The following is a 22,443-nucleotide window of genomic DNA, read 5'->3' on the forward strand; positions in this document are numbered from 1 at the left end:
AGGCTGCAGGGTTAATTGTAACAGGCTGCAGGGTTAATTGTAACAGGCTGCGGGGTTAATTGTAACAGGCTGCAGGGTTAATTGTAACAGGCTGCGAGGTTAATTGTAACAGGCTGCGTGGTTAATTGTAACAGGCTGTGGGGTTAATTGTAACAGGCTGCGAGGTTAATTGTAACAGGCTGCGTGGTTAATTGTAACAGGCTGTGGGGTTAATTGTAACAGGCTGCGGGGTTAATTGTAACAGGCTGTGGGGTTAATTGTAACAGGCTGCAGGGTTAATTGTAACAGGCTGTGGGTTAATTGTAACAGGCTGCGTGGTTAATTGTAACAGGCTGCAGGGTTAATTGTAACAGGCTGCGAGGTTAATTGTAACAGGCTGCGAGGTTAATTGTAACAGGCTGCGTGGTTAATTGTAACAGGCTGTGGGGTTAATTGTAACAGGCTGCAGGGTTAATTGTAACAGGCTGTGGGGTTAATTGTAACAGGCTGCAGGGTTAATTGTAACAGGCTGCAGGGTTAATTGTAACAGGCTGCAGGGTTAATTGTAACAGGCTGCGAGGTTAATTGTAACAGGCTGCGTGGTTAATTGTAACAGGCTGTGGGGTTAATTGTAACAGGCTGCGAGGTTAATTGTAAAAGGCTGCGTGGTTAATTGTAACAGGCTGTGGGGTTAATTGTAACAGGCTGCGGGGTTAATTGTAACAGGCTGCAGGGTTAATTGTAACAGGCTGTGAGGTTAATTGTAACAGGCTGTGGGGTTAATTGTAACAGGCTGCGTGGTTAATTGTAACAGGCTGTGGGGTTAATTGTAACAGGCTGCAGGGTTAATTGTAACAGGCTGTGGGGTTAATTGTAACAGGCTGCAGGGTTAATTGTAACAGGCTGCAGGGTTAATTGTAACAGGCTGCAGGGTTAATTGTAACAGGCTGCGAGGTTAATTGTAACAGGCTGCGTGGTTAATTGTAACAGGCTGTGGGGTTAATTGTAACAGGCTGCGAGGTTAATTGTAACAGGCTGCGTGGTTAATTGTAACAGGCTGTGGGGTTAATTGTAACAGGCTGCGGGGTTAATTGTAACAGGCTGCAGGGTTAATTGTAACAGGCTGTGAGGTTAATTGTAACAGGCTGTGGGGTTAATTGTAACAGGCTGCAGGGTTAATTGTAACAGGCTGTGGGGTTAATTGTAACAGGCTGCAGGGTTAATTGTAACAGGCTGCAGGGTTAATTGTAACAGGCTGCAGGGTTAATTGTAACAGGCTGCGAGGTTAATTGTAACAGGCTGCAGGGTTAATTGTAACAGGCTGCAGGGTTAATTGTAACAGGCTGCAGGGTTAATTGTAACAGGCTGCAGGGTTAATTGTAACAGGCTGCGAGGTTAATTGTAACAGGCTGCGTGGTTAATTGTAACAGGCTGCGGGGTTAATTGTAACAGGCTGCGAGGTTAATTGTAACAGGCTGCGTGGTTAATTGTAACAGGCTGTGGGGTTAATTGTAACAGGCTGCGGGGTTAATTGTAACAGGCTGCAGGGTTAATTGTAACAGGCTGTGAGGTTAATTGTAACAGGCTGTGGGGTTAATTGTAACAGGCTGCAGGGTTAATTGTAACAGGCTGCAGGGTTAATTGTAACAGGCTGCGGGGTTAATTGTAACAGGCTGCAGGGTTAATTGTAACAGGCTGCGAGGTTAATTGTAACAGGCTGCGTGGTTAATTGTAACAGGCTGTGGGGTTAATTGTAACAGGCTGCGAGGTTAATTGTAACAGGCTGCGTGGTTAATTGTAACAGGCTGTGGGGTTAATTGTAACAGGCTGCGGGGTTAATTGTAACAGGCTGCAGGGTTAATTGTAACAGGCTGTGAAGTTAATTGTAACAGGCTGTGGGGTTAATTGTAACAGGCTGCAGGGTTAATTGTAACAGGCTGCAGGGTTAATTGTAACAGGCTGCGAGGTTAATTGTAACAGGCTGCAGGGTTAATTGTAACAGGCTGCGAGGTTAATTGTAACAGGCTGCGAGGTTAATTGTAACAGGCTGCAGGGTTAATTGTAACAGGCTGCAGGGTTAATTGTAACAGGCTGCAGGGTTAATTGTAACAGGCTGCAGGGTTAATTGTAACAGGCTGCGAGGTTAATTGTAACAGGCTGCGTGGTTAATTGTAACAGGCTGTGGGGTTAATTGTAACAGGCTGCGAGGTTAATTGTAACAGGCTGCGTGGTTAATTGTAACAGGCTGTGGGGTTAATTGTAACAGGCTGCGGGGTTAATTGTAACAGGCTGCAGGGTTAATTGTAACAGGCTGTGAGGTTAATTGTAACAGGCTGTGGGGTTAATTGTAACAGGCTGCAGGGTTAATTGTAACAGGCTGTGGGGTTAATTGTAACAGGCTGCAGGGTTAATTGTAACAGGCTGCAGGGTTAATTGTAACAGGCTGCAGGGTTAATTGTAACAGGCTGCGAGGTTAATTGTAACAGGCTGCAGGGTTAATTGTAACAGGCTGCAGGGTTAATTGTAACAGGCTGCAGGGTTAATTGTAACAGGCTGCAGGGTTAATTGTAACAGGCTGCGAGGTTAATTGTAACAGGCTGCGTGGTTAATTGTAACAGGCTGCGGGGTTAATTGTAACAGGCTGCGAGGTTAATTGTAACAGGCTGCGTGGTTAATTGTAACAGGCTGTGGGGTTAATTGTAACAGGCTGCGGGGTTAATTGTAACAGGCTGCAGGGTTAATTGTAACAGGCTGTGAGGTTAATTGTAACAGGCTGTGGGGTTAATTGTAACAGGCTGCAGGGTTAATTGTAACAGGCTGCAGGGTTAATTGTAACAGGCTGCGGGGTTAATTGTAACAGGCTGCAGGGTTAATTGTAACAGGCTGCGAGGTTAATTGTAACAGGCTGCGTGGTTAATTGTAACAGGCTGTGGGGTTAATTGTAACAGGCTGCGAGGTTAATTGTAACAGGCTGCGTGGTTAATTGTAACAGGCTGTGGGGTTAATTGTAACAGGCTGCGGGGTTAATTGTAACAGGCTGCAGGGTTAATTGTAACAGGCTGTGAAGTTAATTGTAACAGGCTGTGGGGTTAATTGTAACAGGCTGCAGGGTTAATTGTAACAGGCTGCAGGGTTAATTGTAACAGGCTGCGAGGTTAATTGTAACAGGCTGCAGGGTTAATTGTAACAGGCTGCGAGGTTAATTGTAACAGGCTGCAGGGTTAATTGTAACAGGCTGCAGGGTTAATTGTAACAGGCTGCGAGGTTAATTGTAACAGGCTGCGTGGTTAATTGTAACAGGCTGCGGGGTTAATTGTAACAGGCTGCGAGGTTAATTGTAACAGGCTGCGTGGTTAATTGTAACAGGCTGTGGGGTTAATTGTAACAGGCTGTGGGGTTAATTGTAACAGGCTGCGAGGTTAATTGTAACAGGCTGCGTGGTTAATTGTAACAGGTTGTGGGGTTAATTGTAACAGGCTGCGGGGTTAATTGTAACAGGCTGCGTGGTTAATTGTAACAGGCTGTGGGGTTAATTGTAACAGGCTGCGGGGTTAATTGTAACAGGCTGCAGGGTTAATTGTAACAGGCTGTGAAGTTAATTGTAACAGGCTGTGGGGTTAATTGTAACAGGCTGCAGGGTTAATTGTAACAGGCTGCAGGGTTAATTGTAACAGGCTGCGAGGTTAATTGTAACAGGCTGCAGGGTTAATTGTAACAGGCTGCGAGGTTAATTGTAACAGGCTGCAGGGTTAATTGTAACAGGCTGCAGGGTTAATTGTAACAGGCTGCGAGGTTAATTGTAACAGGCTGCGTGGTTAATTGTAACAGGCTGCGGGGTTAATTGTAACAGGCTGCGAGTTTAATTGTAACAGGCTGCGTGGTTAATTGTAACAGGCTGTGGGGTTAATTGTAACAGGCTGCGGGGTTAATTGTAACAGGCTGCAGGGTTAATTGTAACAGGCTGTGAGGTTAATTGTAACAGGCTGTGGGGTTAATTGTAACAGGCTGCAGGGTTAATTGTAACAGGCTGCGGGGTTAATTGTAACAGGCTGCGGGGTTAATTGTAACAGGCTGCAGGGTTAATTGTAACAGGCTGTGAGGTTAATTGTAACAGGCTGTGGGGTTAATTGTAACAGGCTGCGAGGTTAATTGTAACAGGCTGCGTGGTTAATTGTAACAGGTTGTGGGGTTAATTGTAACAGGCTGCGGGGTTAATTGTAACAGGCTGCAGGGTTAATTGTAACAGGCTGTGAAGTTAATTGTAACAGGCTGTGGGGTTAATTGTAACAGGCTGCAGGGTTAATTGCAACAGGCTGTGGGGTTAATTGTAACAGGCTGCAGGGTTAATTGTAACAGGCTGCAGGGTTAATTGTAACAGGCTGCAGGGTTAATTGTAACAGGCTGCAGGGATAATTGTAACACTGTCTTCAATGGTACAAATCTTCTAAATATCAGTTTGACACTAGATGAAAATACACAACTTTTTTTTATATACACAGTACCAGTCAAAAGTTTGGACACACCTACTCATTCAAGGGTTTCTACATTAAAGAATAATAGTGAAGACATCAAAACTATGAAATAACATATATGGAATCATGTAGTAACCAAAAAAGTGTTAGACAAATCAAAATATATTTTAGATTTTAGATTCTTCAAAGTAGCCACCCTTTGCCTTGATGACAGCTTTGCACACTCTTGGAACACTCTTTGCATTTTCTCAGCCAGCTTCATGTGGTAGTCACCTGGTATGAATTTCAATGAACAGGTGTGCCTTGTTAAAAGTTAATTTGTGGAATTGATTTCCTTCTCAATGCGTTTGAGCCAATCAGTTGTGTTGTGACAAGGTAGGGGTGATATACAGAAGATAGCCTACTTGGTAAAAGACCACGTCCATATTATGGCAAGAACAGCTCAAATGAGCAAAGAGAAACGACAGTCCATCATTACTTTAAGACATGAAGGTCAGTCAATACGGAAAATTTCAAGAACATTGAACTTTGTTTCAGAGGAATGGAAGACCCAGAGTTGCCTCTGCTGCAGAGGATAAGTTCATTAGAGTTACCAGGGTGGCTACTTTGAAGAATCTCAAATGTAAAACATATTTTCATTGGTTTAACACTTTTTTGGTTCCTCCCTGATTCCAGTTGTATTTTTCTTAGTTTTAATGTCTTCACTATTATTCTACAACGTAGAAAATAGTGAAAATAAAGAAAAACCCTTGAATGAGTAGGTACACTACAGTTCAAAAATTTGGGGTCATTTAGAAATGTCCTTGTTTTTGAAAGAAAAGCTAATTTTTTGTCCATTAAAATAACATCAAACTGATCAGAAAGACAGTATAGACGTTATTAATGTTGTAAATGACTATTGTAGCTGGAAACGGCAGATGTTTTATGGAATATCTACATAGGCGTACAGAGGCCCATTATCAGCAACCATCACTCCTGTGTTCCAATGGCACGTTGTGTTAGCTAATCCAAGTTTATAATTTTAATAAGATAATTGATCATTAGAAAACCCTTTTGCAATTATGTTAGCACTGCTGAAAACTGTTGTACTGATTAAAGAAGAAATAAAACTGGCCTTCTTTAGATTAGTTGAGTATCATTTGTGGGTTCGATTATACGCTCAAAGTGGCCAGAAACAAAGAACATTCTTCTGAAACTCGACAGTCTACTCTTGTTCTGAGAAATTAAGGCTATTCCATGCGAGAAATTGTCAAGAAACTGAAGATCTGATACAGCGCTGTGTACTACTCCCTTCACAGAACAGCGCAAACTGGCTCTAACCAGAATAGAAAGAGGAGTGGGAGGCCTAGAGTGTCTAGTTTGAGAAACAGATGCCTCACAAGTCCTCAACTGGCAGCTTCATTAAAAAGTACCCGCAAAACACCAGTCTCAACATCAACAGTGAAGAGGCGACTCCGGGATGCTGGCCTTCTAGGCAGAGTAGCAAAGAAAAATCTCAGACTGGCCAATAAAAATAAAATATTAAGATGGGCAAAAGAACACAGACACTGGACAGAGGAACTCTGCCTAGAAGGCCAGTATCCCGGAGTCGCCTCTTCACTGTTGACATTGAGACTGATGTTTTGCCGTTACTATTTAATGAAGCTGCCAGTTGAGGACTTGTGAGGCGTTTGTTTCTCAAACTAGACACTCTAATGATCAAATAGCATTTTAAAATGATAAACTTGGATTAGCTAACACAACGTGCCATTGGAACACAGGAGTGATGGTTGCTGATAATGGGTCTCTGTACGCCTATGTAGACATTCCATAAAAAAATCTGCTGTTTCCAGCTACAATAGTCATTTACAACATGATATTTTAATGGACAAAAAATGTGCTTTTCTTTCAAACAAGGACATTTCTAAGTGACCCCAAACTTTTGAACGGTAGTGTACGTCCAAACGTATGACTGGTACTGTATATACTGTATATATTTTAGTTATGGACCCTATATGTTCGCAAAATAAAAATGCCTTATTACGTAAATGATAAAGGAGAAGTAGAGTCATTCACATTCTAGATGTATTTTAAAGTGAATTGGTAGCTCAGTTGGTAGAGCATGGTGTTTGCAACGCCAGGGTTGTGGGTTCGATTCCCACGGGGGGCCAGCACAGAAAAAAAAATGTATGCATTCACTACTGTAAGTCGCTCTGGATAAGAGCGTCTGCTAAATGACTAAAATGTACATGTAAATGTACTTTCTACTGTATGTAAAATGCTCTCCAGCTATTGTGTTGATTTCTCAGGTGAATATGTTATTTGGTTGACTTGGAGCCGTGTTCAGCTCTAAAAGGATCAGTTTTGCTATAAATAGATTCAATGTGGAAAACTGTTACAGTGGTGTAATGGTAAATGGTGTGTCTGTGTGTATTTGCCCACAAATGATTGAAAATAACCAAAGCTATTGTGCCGTTGGATCATGCAACTGAGCTAATATCTTTTTTTTTTAAGCTTTAGGGACTCCAAATTCACTGAACATAAAAATAAACGCAACAACTTCAAAGATTTAACTGAGTTAATGTTCATAGAAGGTAATCAGTCAATTGAAATACATTCATTAGGCCTTAATCTATGGATTTCACATGACTGGGAATACAGATATGCATCTGTTCGTCACAGATACCTTAAAAAAAAGAGGTAGGGGCGTAGATCAGAAAACCAGTCAGTATCTGGTGTGACCACCATTTGCCGCGCAACACATCTCCTTCGCACAGAGTTGATCAAGCTGTTGATTGTGGCCTGTGGAATGTTGTCCCACTCCTCTTCAATGGCTGTGCGAAGTTGCTGGATCCAGAGCATCCCAAACATGCCCAATGGGTGACCTGTATGGTGAGTACGCAGGCCATAGAAGAACTAGCACATTTTCAGCTTCCAGGAATTATGTACAGATCCTTGCAACATGGGGCCATACATTATCATGCTGAAACATGAGGTAATGGCGGCGGATGAATGGCACGACAATGGGCCTCGGGATCTCTTCATGGTATCTCTATGCATTCAAATTGCCATTGATAAAATGCAATTGTATTTGTTGTCCGTAGCTTATGTCTGCCCATATCATAACCCCACCGCCACCATGGGGCACTTGGTCACAACGCTGACATCAGCAAACCGCTCTCCCACACAACGCAATACACACTGTCTGCCATCTGCCCGGTACAGTTGAAACCGGGATTCATTCATGAAGAGCACACTTCTCCAGTGTGCCAGTGGCCATCGATGGTGAGCATTTACCCACTGAAGTCGGTTACGATGCCGACCTGTAGTCAAGTCAAGACCCTGGTGAGGACGACGAGCACGCAGATGAGCTTCCCTGAGACGGTTTCTGACAGCTTGTGCAGAAATTCTTCGGTTGTGCAAAACCACAGTTTCATCAGCGTCCAGGTGGCTGGTCTCAGACGTTCCCGCAGGTGAAGAAGCCGGATGTGGAGGTCCTGGGCTGGTGTGGTTACATGTGGTCTGCTGTTGTGAGGCCGGTTGGACAACTGCCAAATTCTTTAAAATGACATTGGAGGCGGCTTATGGTAGAGAAATGAACATTCAATGGTGGACATTCCTGTAGTCAGCATGGCAATTGCACGCTCCCTCAAAACTTGAGGCATCTGTGGCATTGTGTTGTGTGACATAACTGCACATTTTAGAGTGGCCTTTTATTGTCCCCAGCACAAGGTGCACCTGTGTAATGATCATGCTGTTTAATCAGCTTCTTGATATGCCACACCTGTCAGGTGGATGGATTATCTTGGCAAAGGAGAAATGCTAAAATTTGTCCACAACATTCGAGAGATATAAGCTTTTTGTGCGAATGGAAGATTTCTGTGATCATTTATTTCAGCTCATGAAACATGGTACCAACACTTTTTACATGTTGTGTTTATATTTTTGTTCAGTGTATCATAAAAGGGCTTTATAAATACATTTGATTGATTGATTGATTTCTACTTTTCCACAACAGTAATAGAAAAGGCTGAGAGAAAGAGAGAGAGAGGCCACAGAAAAATACCAAATAATCTCTTTACCTACCCCATATTGCCATAAAGATAGCAAAGAACACAGTTCCTCCATTGTCGAAGAGATGGGTCACCTGCAGAAAAACACTTTGATCTACATAAACAATTTTCTTCCAGTTCCATTCATTGTAACTGGTTAATAATCAGTCAATCCAGGATTTTGAGATTCTGCACTTGAAGATTAATTTTTTTGTTGCTAAATCATCTCCCTGCATATTATGTGACTGCTTGCACATTTCACCAATCAGGGCACAATAACCACAAAAAAACAAAAACGGTCAAATCATCACAACATTACACATAAAACTGTCTGATCATCACACTCCAACATGAGGGCTCCAATTTTAACCAATCACCACACTTTTACAACATGAAATTGTTAAAGAAAGTGACACGTCAACACAATGTCCCGCCCGTCAGTGCATATCTGTGGCAAATTTGACAAAACATCATCACAAATTGCCATGCAAAATGTCAGAACTGCAGTGGAAAAAGCAAGCATTTTTTCAAGCAAATTCTAGAGACTGAATAATCAATACTCTCATAAAAATGTTTGCATGACTATCGCTTTGGATAAAGGCATCTGGTAGACGGCATATTGTTATTATTACCTTCTGGAATGGGGCACCATTACTCGAACATTTACAATATAATATCACAGCAAAACAAAACTGATTGTAATGATGTCCTTTTCAACCAGTTTTGCCCACTTCACTTCTGCATGAAAATACATCCACATCACATCCACATCCGCTACGGCAGGTCATACAGCCGTTAAACCCTTCAAATTCAACTCTGGACCTTGAAGCCACTTCCACTACTTTTGTTCTTTCTTCCCCTCTAATTAGAGACTGATTTAGACCTGGGACACCAGCTAGGTGCGATTCATTATCATGCAGAACCTAAAAGCAGCAGTAGTCTGGACCTCATAGGGTAAGATTTGAATAACCCTGCATTAAGCATTCCTGTCATGACTGCTCAGCATAGCTTAACAATAATATGCATCAACTGTTGTGTGATTGATACTCAGGGACAGTAACAGTACTAGTTAACTGTTGTGTGATTGATACTCAGGGACAGTAATAGTACTAGTTAACTGTTGTGTGATTGATACTCAGGGACAGTAATAGTACTAGTTAACTGTTGTGTGATTGATACTCAGGGACAGTAATAGTACTAGTTAACTGTTGTGTGATTGATACTCAGGGACAGTAATAGTACTAGTTAACTGTTGTGTGATTGATACTCAGGGACAGCAATAGGGACAGTAATAGACATTACATTACATTTAAGTCATTTAGCAGACGCTCTTATCCAGAGCGACTTACAAATTGGTGCATTCACCTTATGATATCCAGTGGAACAACCACTTTACAATAGTGCATCTAAATAGCACTAGATAACAGTTGTGTGATTTGATTCTCAGGGACAGTAATAGTACTAGTTAACTGTAGTAGTACTTCTGTTTACTACAGTACTTCTACACCTACAGCATACCAGCATAGCGTTCTATTTTTAAACCTGTTAGCTCTAATTCCTCAGGGGATTTACTAATCTCGGAAGCCACCAAATGTTGTGTGGCTAGCTAGCACATTTATGTTAGCGATCTCAAACTGTTAAGAGAGATTAGCATTTAATTGACCTTTGCATAGACACAGCTATTATATTCCACTCTGAGCTAACAGGGTGAAATAGAACAGAATAGAACTTAATAGAATAGAACAGAATTGAACATAACAGAATAGAACAGAATAGATTTATGGTCTAATTACTGACCTTTGCATAGACACAGCTGTCACTGAGTTTCCAGGGGTTGCAGTTCTCCTCACACATAGGACACATGATAGTAGTGTTGGCCTCACAGATCTCTTTACTGAAGGGACAGACATAGGATAACTTCATAAACAATTGAACCAGACATAGAGATCAGGCATAAAGAGATCGAAATGTATTAAAGTTAAGGTTAGGGGTGCTAAATTGAAGTTCAAGGTTAGGGGGTTAGGGGTGTTAAATTTAGGGTTAAGGTTAGGCATAGGGTTAATGTAAACCCTTTCAAATCTGCAGGCTGTATACACTGCCAGAACAATAACAATATCATTGAGAGTTGTTGGGTGTCCTGACTGGCACCCTAATCTCTTTATAGTGCCACGACTTTTGACTAGGGCCCATAGGCTCTGTTGTGCACTATAAAGGGAATAGGGTATCATTTGGGTTGCTCATAAGGGATCGGGTCAAAGGGAAGAGGGTATCATTTGGGATGCCTATAAGGGCTCGGGTCAAAGGGAAGAGGGTATCATTTCGGATGCCTATAAGAGCTCGGGTCAAAGAGAAGAGGGTATCATTTGGGATGCCTATAAGGGCTCGGGTCAAAGGGAAGAGGGTATCATTTGGGATGCAGTGTGGTGTGTCCTGACTGACCTGACTTGGCTGGTGTCCATGGTAAGGAATCCGTAGAGGAAGACGAGGAGACCCACCAGAGCTGCAGGGATCAGCATGCCAGTGTACCAACCCAGCCAGGCAAAGTACAGCCCAATCTTCTCCCCAAAGTAACGCCTGGAGAGGAGAGTCCAATGAACAAGATAAATTAGCAAAAGCTTCCTAACATGGTCGACCTTGAAATTCAGACCCGGCTGTATTTGCCAACCAGGCACAGAACAGGCGTGGCAGGGAACAAATACTTTGTAACCAACCAGGCAAAGAACAGGTGTGGCATGGACCAAGTACTTTGTAACCAACCAGGCGTGGTAGGGAGCAAATACTTTGTAACCAACCAGGCAAGGAACAGGCGTGGCAGGGAACAATTACTTTGTTACCAACCGGGCAAAGAACAGGCGTGGCAGGGAACAAGTACTTTATAACAAACCAGGCAAAGAACAGGCGTGGTAGGGAACCAGTACTTTGTAACCAACCAGACAAAGAACAGATGTGGCAGGGAACAAATACTTTGTAACAAACCAGGCAAAGAACAGGTGTGGGAGAGAACAAATACTTTGTAACAAACCAGGCAAGGAACAGGCGTGGGAGGGAACAAATACTTTGTAACAAACCAGACAAGGAACAGGCGTGGCAGGGAACAAGTCCAATAAAGAGGATAGATTAGCAAAAACTCCCCGACATGGATTAATGCAATTGGACCCCCTAACGGCAGCAGGGACAGTGTTGGCCCAGTAACGGAAAGGTCACTGGTTCGAATACTTGAGCCGACAAGGTGAAAAATCTGCCAATGTGCCCTTGAGCAAGGCACCTAATTTGCTAAAACAACACATTTCACTGCACCTATCTGGTGTAAGTGACACAGGAAAGAAGTCCATGAATTAAAATAAGTATATTATGCACATATGTCGTGTTTCTATTATAGGTGGATGGACGAGAAAACTATTCATAGAAAGTGAAGGAATTCCAGCACATACAAGTAGGTGATCTTGGATGCACAACTAACAATTTTAATGCATGTGGTGGCTAATTTCTGCATTACCAAATGAGGAGAGTTACAAACTTCACACACCAGTCAGAGTTATACTTAAAGTACATCTTTAATAATTAAGAGCTTTTTCAAAAGCACTTGACTTTCAATGATGCGCTATCTCTAATGAACCATTGAAAAGTGATTACACAAAAGTACAAAGATCTTTTATAGCCAAGATACACCCCTCTCAACGTACATGACGAACCACAGATACATAGAATGGGTCACAAGGTTAAGTTTTGTATGAAAGATATATATAAAACATAGCAGACAGCAACTGCTGTGTCAACAGTTTTCATTGTATAGACCAGTGTCTGGTCCTCCTACTCCAAACTGGAACTGTCTCTCCCTGGTACGGTGTAGAACAGAACCATTAGCTCATCCAATGGCATAAATCAATTGACAACTCTAGATATTCCCATCTCAAGTAAACCCCCTCTTGACTCCACTCCTGGACAAGCTCACTGAGGGGAGTGAGCCTCTAGGTCATACACTATCCCAAGATAAGTGCAACATCAGAGGGGACATACAATGGTCCAGACACTGCCATACACCTTCCCCCAATGCCAAAGGAGGGAGTGACTTGCGCACAGACATTGTGGAGACAAGTAATTGGTTCCCCATTAATCACGCATCCCTTCACATGGTTTAACAGATACATTCACATATGACAAGTATCTCACATAAGCATATTATGCAAATAAAACATCTTAATTATCTATGTTACCCAACTAATTCTGATTCATCCGCCACATGCATCTCACGCCAACATTTCGTCAATCAGGGTTGAACGAATCCAACTAAAAAGATAGACTAGCAAAAAACCTCCCAACTAGGTGATCACACCTACTGTACAGCTGTATTTCAGTTGTGTTAAATGCAGAGAAAATAAGTCCAATGAATAAGAAACCTCACGACTGGAGTGGACTTCTAAATTTGACTTGTTTAGACCTAGTTGTATGAAATGCAGAGGAAAGAAGTCCAATGAGAAGACAGAGTAGCAAAAACTCCCCGGCCTCCCGTGGTTGTGGGTCGACTTTTAAATTGGAACAGATCAGACCTAGCCACTCTATTTAATTCAGAAACGACTCCTGAGAAGGAAAGTTAGCCTGGGGTTTCCTGTGGAGAAGTTTATTCCTGAAAAATGACATGTCTGGAGCCAGAGAGGAGAGCCCGGGCTCATAATACAGACTCAACACACACACACACAGACACACACACAGGCACACACCAGTGGTTACCTGATAAGGTCGAGAGGCTGGTACTTGTACCACATGCCCCAGCGAGCCCACCTCTCGTACAGCAGGTGTCTGTGGTTCTGGGCACCGTGGGTCTTAATAGGGTGTCTGCTCTTGTATCCACCCTGAAAAAAAGAAGTACAGAACACAGAACACAATTAACATTACTGGAAGACAGGTAAATAGTGATGCCTAGCCTAGTTCATACTGTATGGGGCTGTAGCCAACTCTTCTATAGCCGTCCAGGGACAGAAACAGAAAACGCAGAGAATTCACATGAGTGAAAGAGACAAATAAACGTATATATTGTATATTTCTGGGAGACAGGTAGACACTAGCCTAATCCCATACTTTTGTATCCACCCTAAAACAGAAGCAAAGAGCCTTATGTAACAGGTGGAGTTCTGAATAAATCAAAACATGCCGACTACGCCACATGAAACACACCAAACAAGGGGTATGTCTAGACAGCATTTATACAGTGCCTTGCAAACATATTCATCCCCCTTGGTGTTTTTCCTATTTTGTTGCATTACAAACTGTAATTTAAATTGATTTTTATTTGGATTTCATGTAATGGACATACACAAAATAGTCCAAATTTGTGAAGTGAAATGAAAAAAATTACTAAAAAACTGAAAGGGGGTATGTATTCACCCCCTTTGCTATGAAGCCCCTTAACCTGTTGGGGATAGGGGGCAGTATTTACACGGCCGGATAAAAAACGTACCCAATTTAATCTGGTTACTACTCCTGCCCAGTAACTAGAATATGCATATAATTATTGGCTTTGGATAGAAAACACCCTAAAGTTTCTAAAACTGTTTGAATGGTGTCTGTGAGTATAACACAACTCATATGGCAGGCAAAAACCTGAGAAGATTCTGAACAGGAAGTGGCCTGTCTTACAAGTTGTTGTTCATCTTGGCTCTTTTTATTGAAGACTGAGGATCTTTGCTGTAACGTGACACTTCCTACGGCTCCCATAGGCTCTCAGAACCCGGGAAAAAGCTGAATGATATCGAGGCAGCCCCAGGCTGAAACACATTAGCGCGTTTTGATAGTGGCCTGTCAGAGGACCATTAGACTGAGGCTCGTGCACGAGGGCACGAGATGTATTTATTTTCCCTCTCTTTGAACGAAAACCACCACTCCCGGTCGGAATATTATCGCTTTTTTACGAGAAAAATGGCATAAAAACCGATTTTAAACAGCGGTTGACATGCTTCGAAGTACGGTAATGGAATATTTAGAATTTTTTTGTCAAGAAATGCGCTGTGCTCGTCACCCTTCTTTGCCATTCGGATAGTGTCTTGAACGCACGAACAAAACGCCGCTATTTGGATATAACAATGGATTATTTGGGACCAAACCAACATTTGTTATTGAAGTAGAAGTCCTGGGAGTGCATTCTGACGAAGAACAGCAAAGGTAATAACATTTTTCTTATAGTAAATCTGACTTTGGTGAGTGCTAAACTTGCTGGGTGTCTAAATAGCTAGCCCTGTGATGCCGGGCTATCTACTGAGAATATTGCAAAATGTGCTTTCACCGAAAAGCTATTTTAAAATCGGACATAGTGAGTGCATAGAGGAGTTCTGTATCTATAATTCTTAAAATAATTGTTGTGTTTTTTGTGAACGTTTATCGTGAGTAATTTAGTAAATTCACCAGCAGTGTTCGGTGGGAATGCTAGTCACATGCTAGTCACATGCTAATGTAAAAAGCTGGTTTTTGATATAAATACAACGAAAGCAAAACATTAGATTATGTCAGCAGAGTACCCAGCCAGAAATAATCAGACACCCATTTTTCAAGCTAGCATATAATGTCACATAAACCCAAACCACAGCTAAATGCAGCACTAACCTTTGATGATCTTCATCAGATGACACTCCTAGGACATTATGTTATACAATACATGCATGTTTTGTTCAATCAAGTTCATATTTATATCAAAAAACAGCTTTTTACATTAGCATGTGATGTTCAGAACTAGCATACCCACCGAAAACTTCAGGTGAATTTACTAAATTACTAACGATAAACGTTGACAAAATACATAACAATTATTTTAAGAATTATAGATACAGAACTCCTTTATGCAATCGCTATGTCCGATTTTAAAATAGCTTTTCGGCGAAAGCACATTTTGCAATATTCTGAGTACATAGCTCGGCCATCACGGCTAGCTAATTTGACACCCACCAAGTTTGGGACAACCTTAACTCAGAATTACTATTAGAAAAATTGGATTACCTTTGCTGTTCTTCGTCAGAATGCACTCCCAGGACTTCTACTTCAACAACAAATGTTGTTTTGGTTCCAAATAATACATAGTTATATTCAAATAGCTCCGTTTTGTTCGTGCGTTCAGGTCACTATCTGAAGGGTGATGCGTGAGCGCATTTCGTGACAAAAAAATGCAAAATATTCCATTACCGTACTTAGAAGCATGTCAAACGCTGTTTAAAATCCATTTTTATGCGATTTTTTTCGTAAAATAGCGATAATATTCCAACCGGGCAACGTTGTATTCATTCAAAGGCTGAAAGAAAAAAATGGAGTAGTCTCGTGAACGCGCATCTCAGTCTCACTGTCCCCAGGCTGACCACTAACAAATTCTGCTGCTGTTCTTTGCCCAGAGACAGCAGACACCCCATTCCACTTTCTGGCGGCTTTAGAGAGCCAATGGAAGCCTTGGAAAATGTCACGTTACAGCACAGATGCTGTATTTTTGATAGAGATGCAACAGAAGGACAACAAATTGTCAGACAGGGCACTTCCTGTATGGAATCTTCTCAGGTTTTGGCCTGCCATATGAGTTCTGTTATACTCACAGACACCATTCAAACAGTTTTAGAAACTTTAGAGTGTTTTCTATCCAAATCTACAAATTATATGCATATTCTAGTTTCTGGGCAGGAGTAGTAACCAGATTAAATCGGGTACGTTTTTTATCCGGCCGTGAAAATACTGCACCCTATCCCAAAGAAGATAAGGGAAAACATTTACATGTCTTGGAATGGCCTAGTAAAAGCCCAGACCTCAATCCAATTGAGAATCACTGCTTTTAATCAGGGCAAGGTGACCGGAAACATGACCAAATACAAACAGTGTAGCTAATCCCTCCGCAAGACAATCAAACAAGCTAAGCGTCAGTATAGAGACAAAGTACAACGGCTCGGCTCAGACAACGGCTCAGACACGAGAGGTATGTGGCAGGGTCTACAGTCAATCACAGACTATAAAAGGAAAACCAGCCCCGTCGCGGACCAGGACGTCTTGCTCCCAGACAGACTAAACAACTTCTTTGCTCACTTTGAGGACAATACAGTGCCACTGACACGGCCCGCTACCAAAACCTGCGGGCTTCACTGCAGCCGACGTGAGCAAAACATTTAAACGTGTCAACCCTCACAAGGCTGCAGGCCCAGACGGCATCCCCAGCCGCGTCCTCAGAGCATGCGCAGACCAGCTGGATGGTGTGTTTATGGACATATTCAATCAATGCTTATCCCAGTCTGCTGTCCTCACATGCTCCAAGAGGGCCACCATTGTTCCTGTTCCCAAGAAAGCTAAGGCAACTGAGCTAAATGACTACTGCCCCGTAGCACTCACTTCCGTCATCATGAAGTGCTTTGAGAGACTAGTCAAGGACAATATCACCCCCACCCTACCTGACACCCTAGACCCACTCCAATTTGCTTACCGCCCCAATAGGTCCACAGACGACGCAATCGCAATCGCACTGCACACTGCCCTAACCCAACCGGACAAGAGGAATGCCTATGTGAGAATGCTGTTCATCGACTACAGCTCAGCATTTAACACCATCGTCATCAAGCTCGAGATCATGGGTCTCGACCCCGCCCTGTGCAACTGGGTCCTGGACTTCCTGACGGGCCGCCCTCAGGTGGTGAGGGTAGGTAACAACATCTCCACCTCGCTGATCCTCAACACTGGGGCCCCACAAGGGTGCGTTCTCAGCCCTCTCCTGTACTCCCTGTTCACCCACAACTGCGTGGCCATGCACACCTCCAACTCAATCATCAAGTTTGCAGACGACACTACAGTGGTAGGCTTGATTACCAACAACAATGAGACGGCCTACAGGGAGGAGGTGAGGGCCCATGGAGTGTGGTGTCAGGAAAATAACCTCACACTCAACGTCAACAAAACAAAGGAGATGATCGTGGACTTCAGGAAACAGCAGAGGGAGCACCCCCCTATCCACATCGATGGGACAGTAGTGGAGAGGGTAGAAAGATTTAAGTTCCTTGGCGTACACATCACGGACAAACTGAAATGGTCCGACCACACAGACAGTGTGGTGAAGAAGGCGCAGCAGCGCCTCTTCAACCTCAGGAGGCTGAAGAAATTCGGCTTGTCACCAAAAACACTCACAAACTTTTACAGATGCACAATCGAGAGCATCCTGTCGGGCTGTATCACCGCCTGGTACGGCAACTGCTCCGCCTATAACCGTAAGGCTCTCCAGAGGGTAGTGAGGTCTGCACAACACATCACCGGGGGAAAACTACCTGCCCTCCAGGACACCTACACCATCCGATGTCACAGGAAGGCCAAAAATATCATCAAGGACAACAACCACCCGAGCCATTGCCTGTTCACCCCGCTATCATCCAGAAGGCGAGGTCAGTACAGGTGCATCAAAGCAGGGACAGAGAGACTGAAAAACAGCTTCTATCTCAAGGCCATCAGACTGTTAAACAGCCATCAGTAACATTGAGTGGCTGCTGCCAACATACTGACTCAACTCCAGCCACTTTAATAATGGAAAAATGGATGTAATAAATGTATCACTAGCCACTTTAAACAATGCACTTCATATAATGTTTACATACCCTACATTACTCATCTCATATGTATATACTGTACTCTATACCATCTACTGCATCTTGCCATCTTGATGTAATGTATCACTAGCCACTTTAAACAATGCCACTTTATATAATGTTTACATACCCTACATTACTCATCTAATATGTATATACTGTACTCTATACCATCCACTGCATCTTGCCTATGCCGTTCTATACCATCACTCATTCATATATTTTTTTATGTACATATTCTTATTCCTTTACACTTGTGTGTATAAGGTAAATGTTGTGAAATTGTTAGGTTAGATTACTCGTTGGATATTACTGCATTGTCGGAACTAGAAGCACAAGCATTTTGCTACACTCGCATTAACATCTGCTAACCATGCAGATCAAATAAAATTTGATTTGATTTTAATCTGTGGTATGACTTAAAGATTGCTGTACACCAGCGGAACCCATCCAACTTGAAAGAGCCGGAGCAGTTTTGACTTGGGCCAAAAATGGCCAAAAATCCCAGTGACTAGATGTGCCAAGCTTATAGAGACATACTCCAAGAGACTTGCAGCTGTAATTGCTGCAAAAGGTGGCTCTACAAAGTATTGACTTTAGGGGGGGTGAATAGTTATGCACGCTCAGGTTTTCTCTTTTTTTGTCTTATTTCTTGTTTGTTTCACAAGAAAAAATATTTTGCATCTTCAAAGTGGTAGGCATGTTGTGTAAATCAAATGATACAAACCCCCCCAAAAAATACATTTTAATTCCAGGTTGTAAGACAACAAAATATGAAAAATGCCAAGGGGGGGTGAATACTTTCATAAGCCACTGTATTTTAATCATTTAGCAGACTCTCTTATCGAGAGAGGCTAACAATGTTCTTACCTCGTGCGGAGGAAATGCAGCCTCATATGTCCCATTTCCCAGTAACCTATTGATACCTTCAATAGAAGAACAAACACACTTTAGCAGAAGCACTAATAGAGACTGGAAAAATAAAGTTAGAATTCAAAACATATTTATTTCCCATCCCAAGACTCAAACATTGCTAGACTCCCAATCACCATTACGCAGCGGCCTCCAATGAGGATTCTATGTAAAACGTCCACACTTTTAATAATGATTATTATAATACATTATATAAGAGAGAAGCTCAATGATGAGCTAGTTATGGTCGATGTCATTATCCCCCCGGTGTGGTGATAAAATTTTGATTAGGTTCTCAGCCTCTTGCACTAGATAATTGTGTACTCTGTTAATTTTGGGACGGAGCATAGTCTCAGAAATCCTAGTCCTAAAGCTAACTGCATTAGCTGGGTATGCTGCTGGAACATTGTTACTTGTGAGGGGTAAACCGTCTCCCTAGGGAGACTACGTGGAGTATGGTGGGTGTCTGTAGCAGGCTAGTCATAGAATAGCCTGGAATACAAAATGAGGGGTATACTACGAAAGCAGGATCAATGAGTTAGCCAGGTAACTTTGATAAACAACCAGAAATAACTTTAGAATTTTCTGATTCATTAAAAAAGCTAGACATTAGACCATGACCATGTCAAGTGCATCTTTCTAAAAAATAAAAAGTAATTTCAGAATATTTAGGCAAGTTAGCTGGCTAACTCCTTGATCCTGCTTTGTAATATACCCCTTTGATATGCTTAGTTTCAGAGAATATCAGCTTGATCACTAGAAGCTGTAGATCACTTTAAGAAGAAGTGCACTGTACATAGGCCTATGACAGACTTCCTTTAGCCATGGAGAGATAACACTTAGCTCTATTATCAATGGATGGAACGCTGAGACAATGCAGCATCGTTACCACAGAGACAACCACAGACACATAAGATCACAACGGTCAACAAGCAACACTACACGAAGGACAACATAGTAAAACAACACAATCAACATAGATATTTGTATTTTATTTTTATGTCTCACTTTAAATAATAAACTGTGTTTCTTTTTTAAATGGAGATATATTGTATTAACGTGTGTCAATGTGTCACTGTATACTACTACAGATAGTACGGGTCACTCTTGTAAAAATAAATGTTTATCTCAATCAGAATAACCTGTATAAATAAAGAGACTTCATCTCAATCAGTCTAACCTGTATAAATACATAGATTTTATCTCAATGAGTCTACCTGTATAAATAAATAAATAGATGTTATCTAAATGAGACGAACCTGTATAAATAAATAGATTTTATCTAAATGAGTCTAACCTGTATAAATAAATAGATTTTATCTAAATGAGTCTAACCTGTATAAATAAATAAATAGATTTTATCTAAATGAGACGAACCTGTATAAATAAATAGATTTTATCTAAATGAGACGAACCTGTATAAATAAATAGATTTTATCTAAATGAGTCTACCTGTATAAATAAATAGATTTTATCTAAATGAGACGAACCTGTATAAATAAATAGATTTGATCTAAATGAGTCTAACCTGTATAAATAAATAGATTTTATCTAAATGAGTCTAACCTGTATAAATAAATAAATAGATTTTATCTAAATGAGACTAACCTGCATAAATAAAGAGATTTTATCTCAATGAGATTAGCATGTATAAATAAAGATCTATGCAAAATATGAATAATCTGAAAGTAGAAAGTGTATATATATTGCTACAGGTATCCAGCTGTCTGAAAGGTAATTCTAAGTCAGTAAGACGACAGGGGATGTCAACAACATTAAGTCCAGACCGTTTCTACTGGCTCTCTGCCCAGGATCTCTGCTACAAAGAGTCTCAGAGTAAAAGGGTGCTGTTCTAGGATCAGTTTTGCATTTTAGATCAGAATGAATAAGATGACATGGACAGGAAGGATCTGATCCTAGATCAGATTGTATCAGATTATATGGAGAGGGGTGACCTGGTCCTAGATCAGCACTCCTACTCTGAAGACAAGACCGATTTTGAATACGGGCCCAAATGATGCCACCATCACATCACCAACACAGATACGCACCTTCCCAGAAGCTCACAGACTGAGAGATCAGTTTCCGGTCATGGTGACCATAATAATTTAGTAGAGACTCACAACATAGAGGAGGAGCTGTTGAGACAATGGAGGACAGAGGACGTAACTAGCAAAACGCTCTAGACAGACAGAAACACTATAGTATGTTAGTGGGGTGTAGGCGCTGTCCTATTGCTGGTTATATTGTGTTATATACACACAGACACAGTGGCGGACACGTAACTAGAAAAACGCTCTAGACTGAAACACATTAGTGGGGACTGGGGACCATTTTATTTTGGGGTTTAAGGGTTAAGGTTAAGGTGACCTTTTGCAATATATAAGAGACTTCACAATAACAAGTGCTTTCTATCATATGAAAGCATGCTTTTACTGTACACACAAACAGGTTAACATACAGACCGATATTAACAAAAAGAGGATGGACATGAACATGGGACAATACATGGATGGATAACAGCCCAACTATCCATGGAGGCAAGGCAACCTAGCCTGATCTTCCATGCAAAGTGTCTAGCCTGGTTTTCCATGCAAAGTGAAAGCTTTTATAAACGCTAATATAATAATGATATATGCCACTTAGCAGGCACTTTCATCCAAAAACTTTGTTCAATGTATTATCTAGAAGTATCTACTAGTATCTAGTAGTCATATCTAGTAGTAGCATCTAGTAGTAGTATCTAGTAGTAATATCTAGTAGTAATATAGTAGTAGTATCTAGTAGTAATATCTAGTAGTAGCATCTAGTATTAGTATCTAGTCAAATCTAGTAGTATCTAGTAGTAATATCTAGTAGTAATATAGTAGTAGTATTTAGTAGTAATATCTAGTAGTAGTATCTAATAGTAATATAGTAGTAGTATCTAGTAGTATCAAGTAGTAATATCTAGTAGTAGTATCTAGTAGTAATATAGTAGTTGTTTCTAGTATTAATATCTAGTAGTAGTATCTAGTAGTAATATAGTAGTTGTTTCTAGTATTAATATCTAGTACTAGTATCTATTAGTAATATAGTAGTTGTTTCTAGTATTAATATCAAGTAGTAGTATTTCTGGGGTGATGAATAACGCTTCACCATCTGGCAGTCCTACAGACGAATCTGGGCTAGACTGTAAACTCTCCTTCCAGACTCATATTAAACATCTCCAATCCAAAATTAAATCTAGAATTGGCTTTCTATTTCGCAACAAAGACTCCTTCACTCACGCCGCCAAACATACCCTCGTAAAACTGACTATCCTACCGATCCTCGACTTCGGCGATGTCATTTACAAAATAGCCTCCAACACTCTACTCAGCAAACTTGATGCAGTATATCACGGCGCCATCCGTTTTGTCACCAAAGCCCCATACACCACCCACCACTGCGACCTGTATGCTCTCGTCAGCTGGCCCCCGCTAC

The 22,443-nt window shown here is 41.5% G+C and overlaps 1 protein-coding gene across 1 annotated transcript in view; it reads right to left on the bottom strand.

Moving 5' to 3' along the window:
- LOC106584753 (anoctamin-3) overlaps positions 1-22,443 on the bottom strand; it is a 143,874-nt gene that overhangs the window by 56,456 nt on the left and 64,975 nt on the right. The window contains exons 10-14 of the mRNA XM_082968260.1: positions 18,937-18,992; positions 13,211-13,332; positions 10,922-11,056; positions 10,280-10,376; positions 8,517-8,577 (exon numbers count right to left, since the gene is read on the bottom strand). Of these exons, the coding sequence (XP_082824386.1) occupies positions 8,517-8,577; positions 10,280-10,376; positions 10,922-11,056; positions 13,211-13,332; positions 18,937-18,992 (471 nt within the window). The remainder of the gene's footprint in view (positions 1-8,516; positions 8,578-10,279; positions 10,377-10,921; positions 11,057-13,210; positions 13,333-18,936; positions 18,993-22,443) is intronic.

This window comes from Salmo salar, chromosome 23 (assembly GCF_965601325.2).
Source record: "Salmo salar chromosome 23, fSalSal1, whole genome shotgun sequence".
NCBI classification, from domain to species: domain Eukaryota; kingdom Metazoa; phylum Chordata; class Actinopteri; order Salmoniformes; family Salmonidae; genus Salmo; species Salmo salar.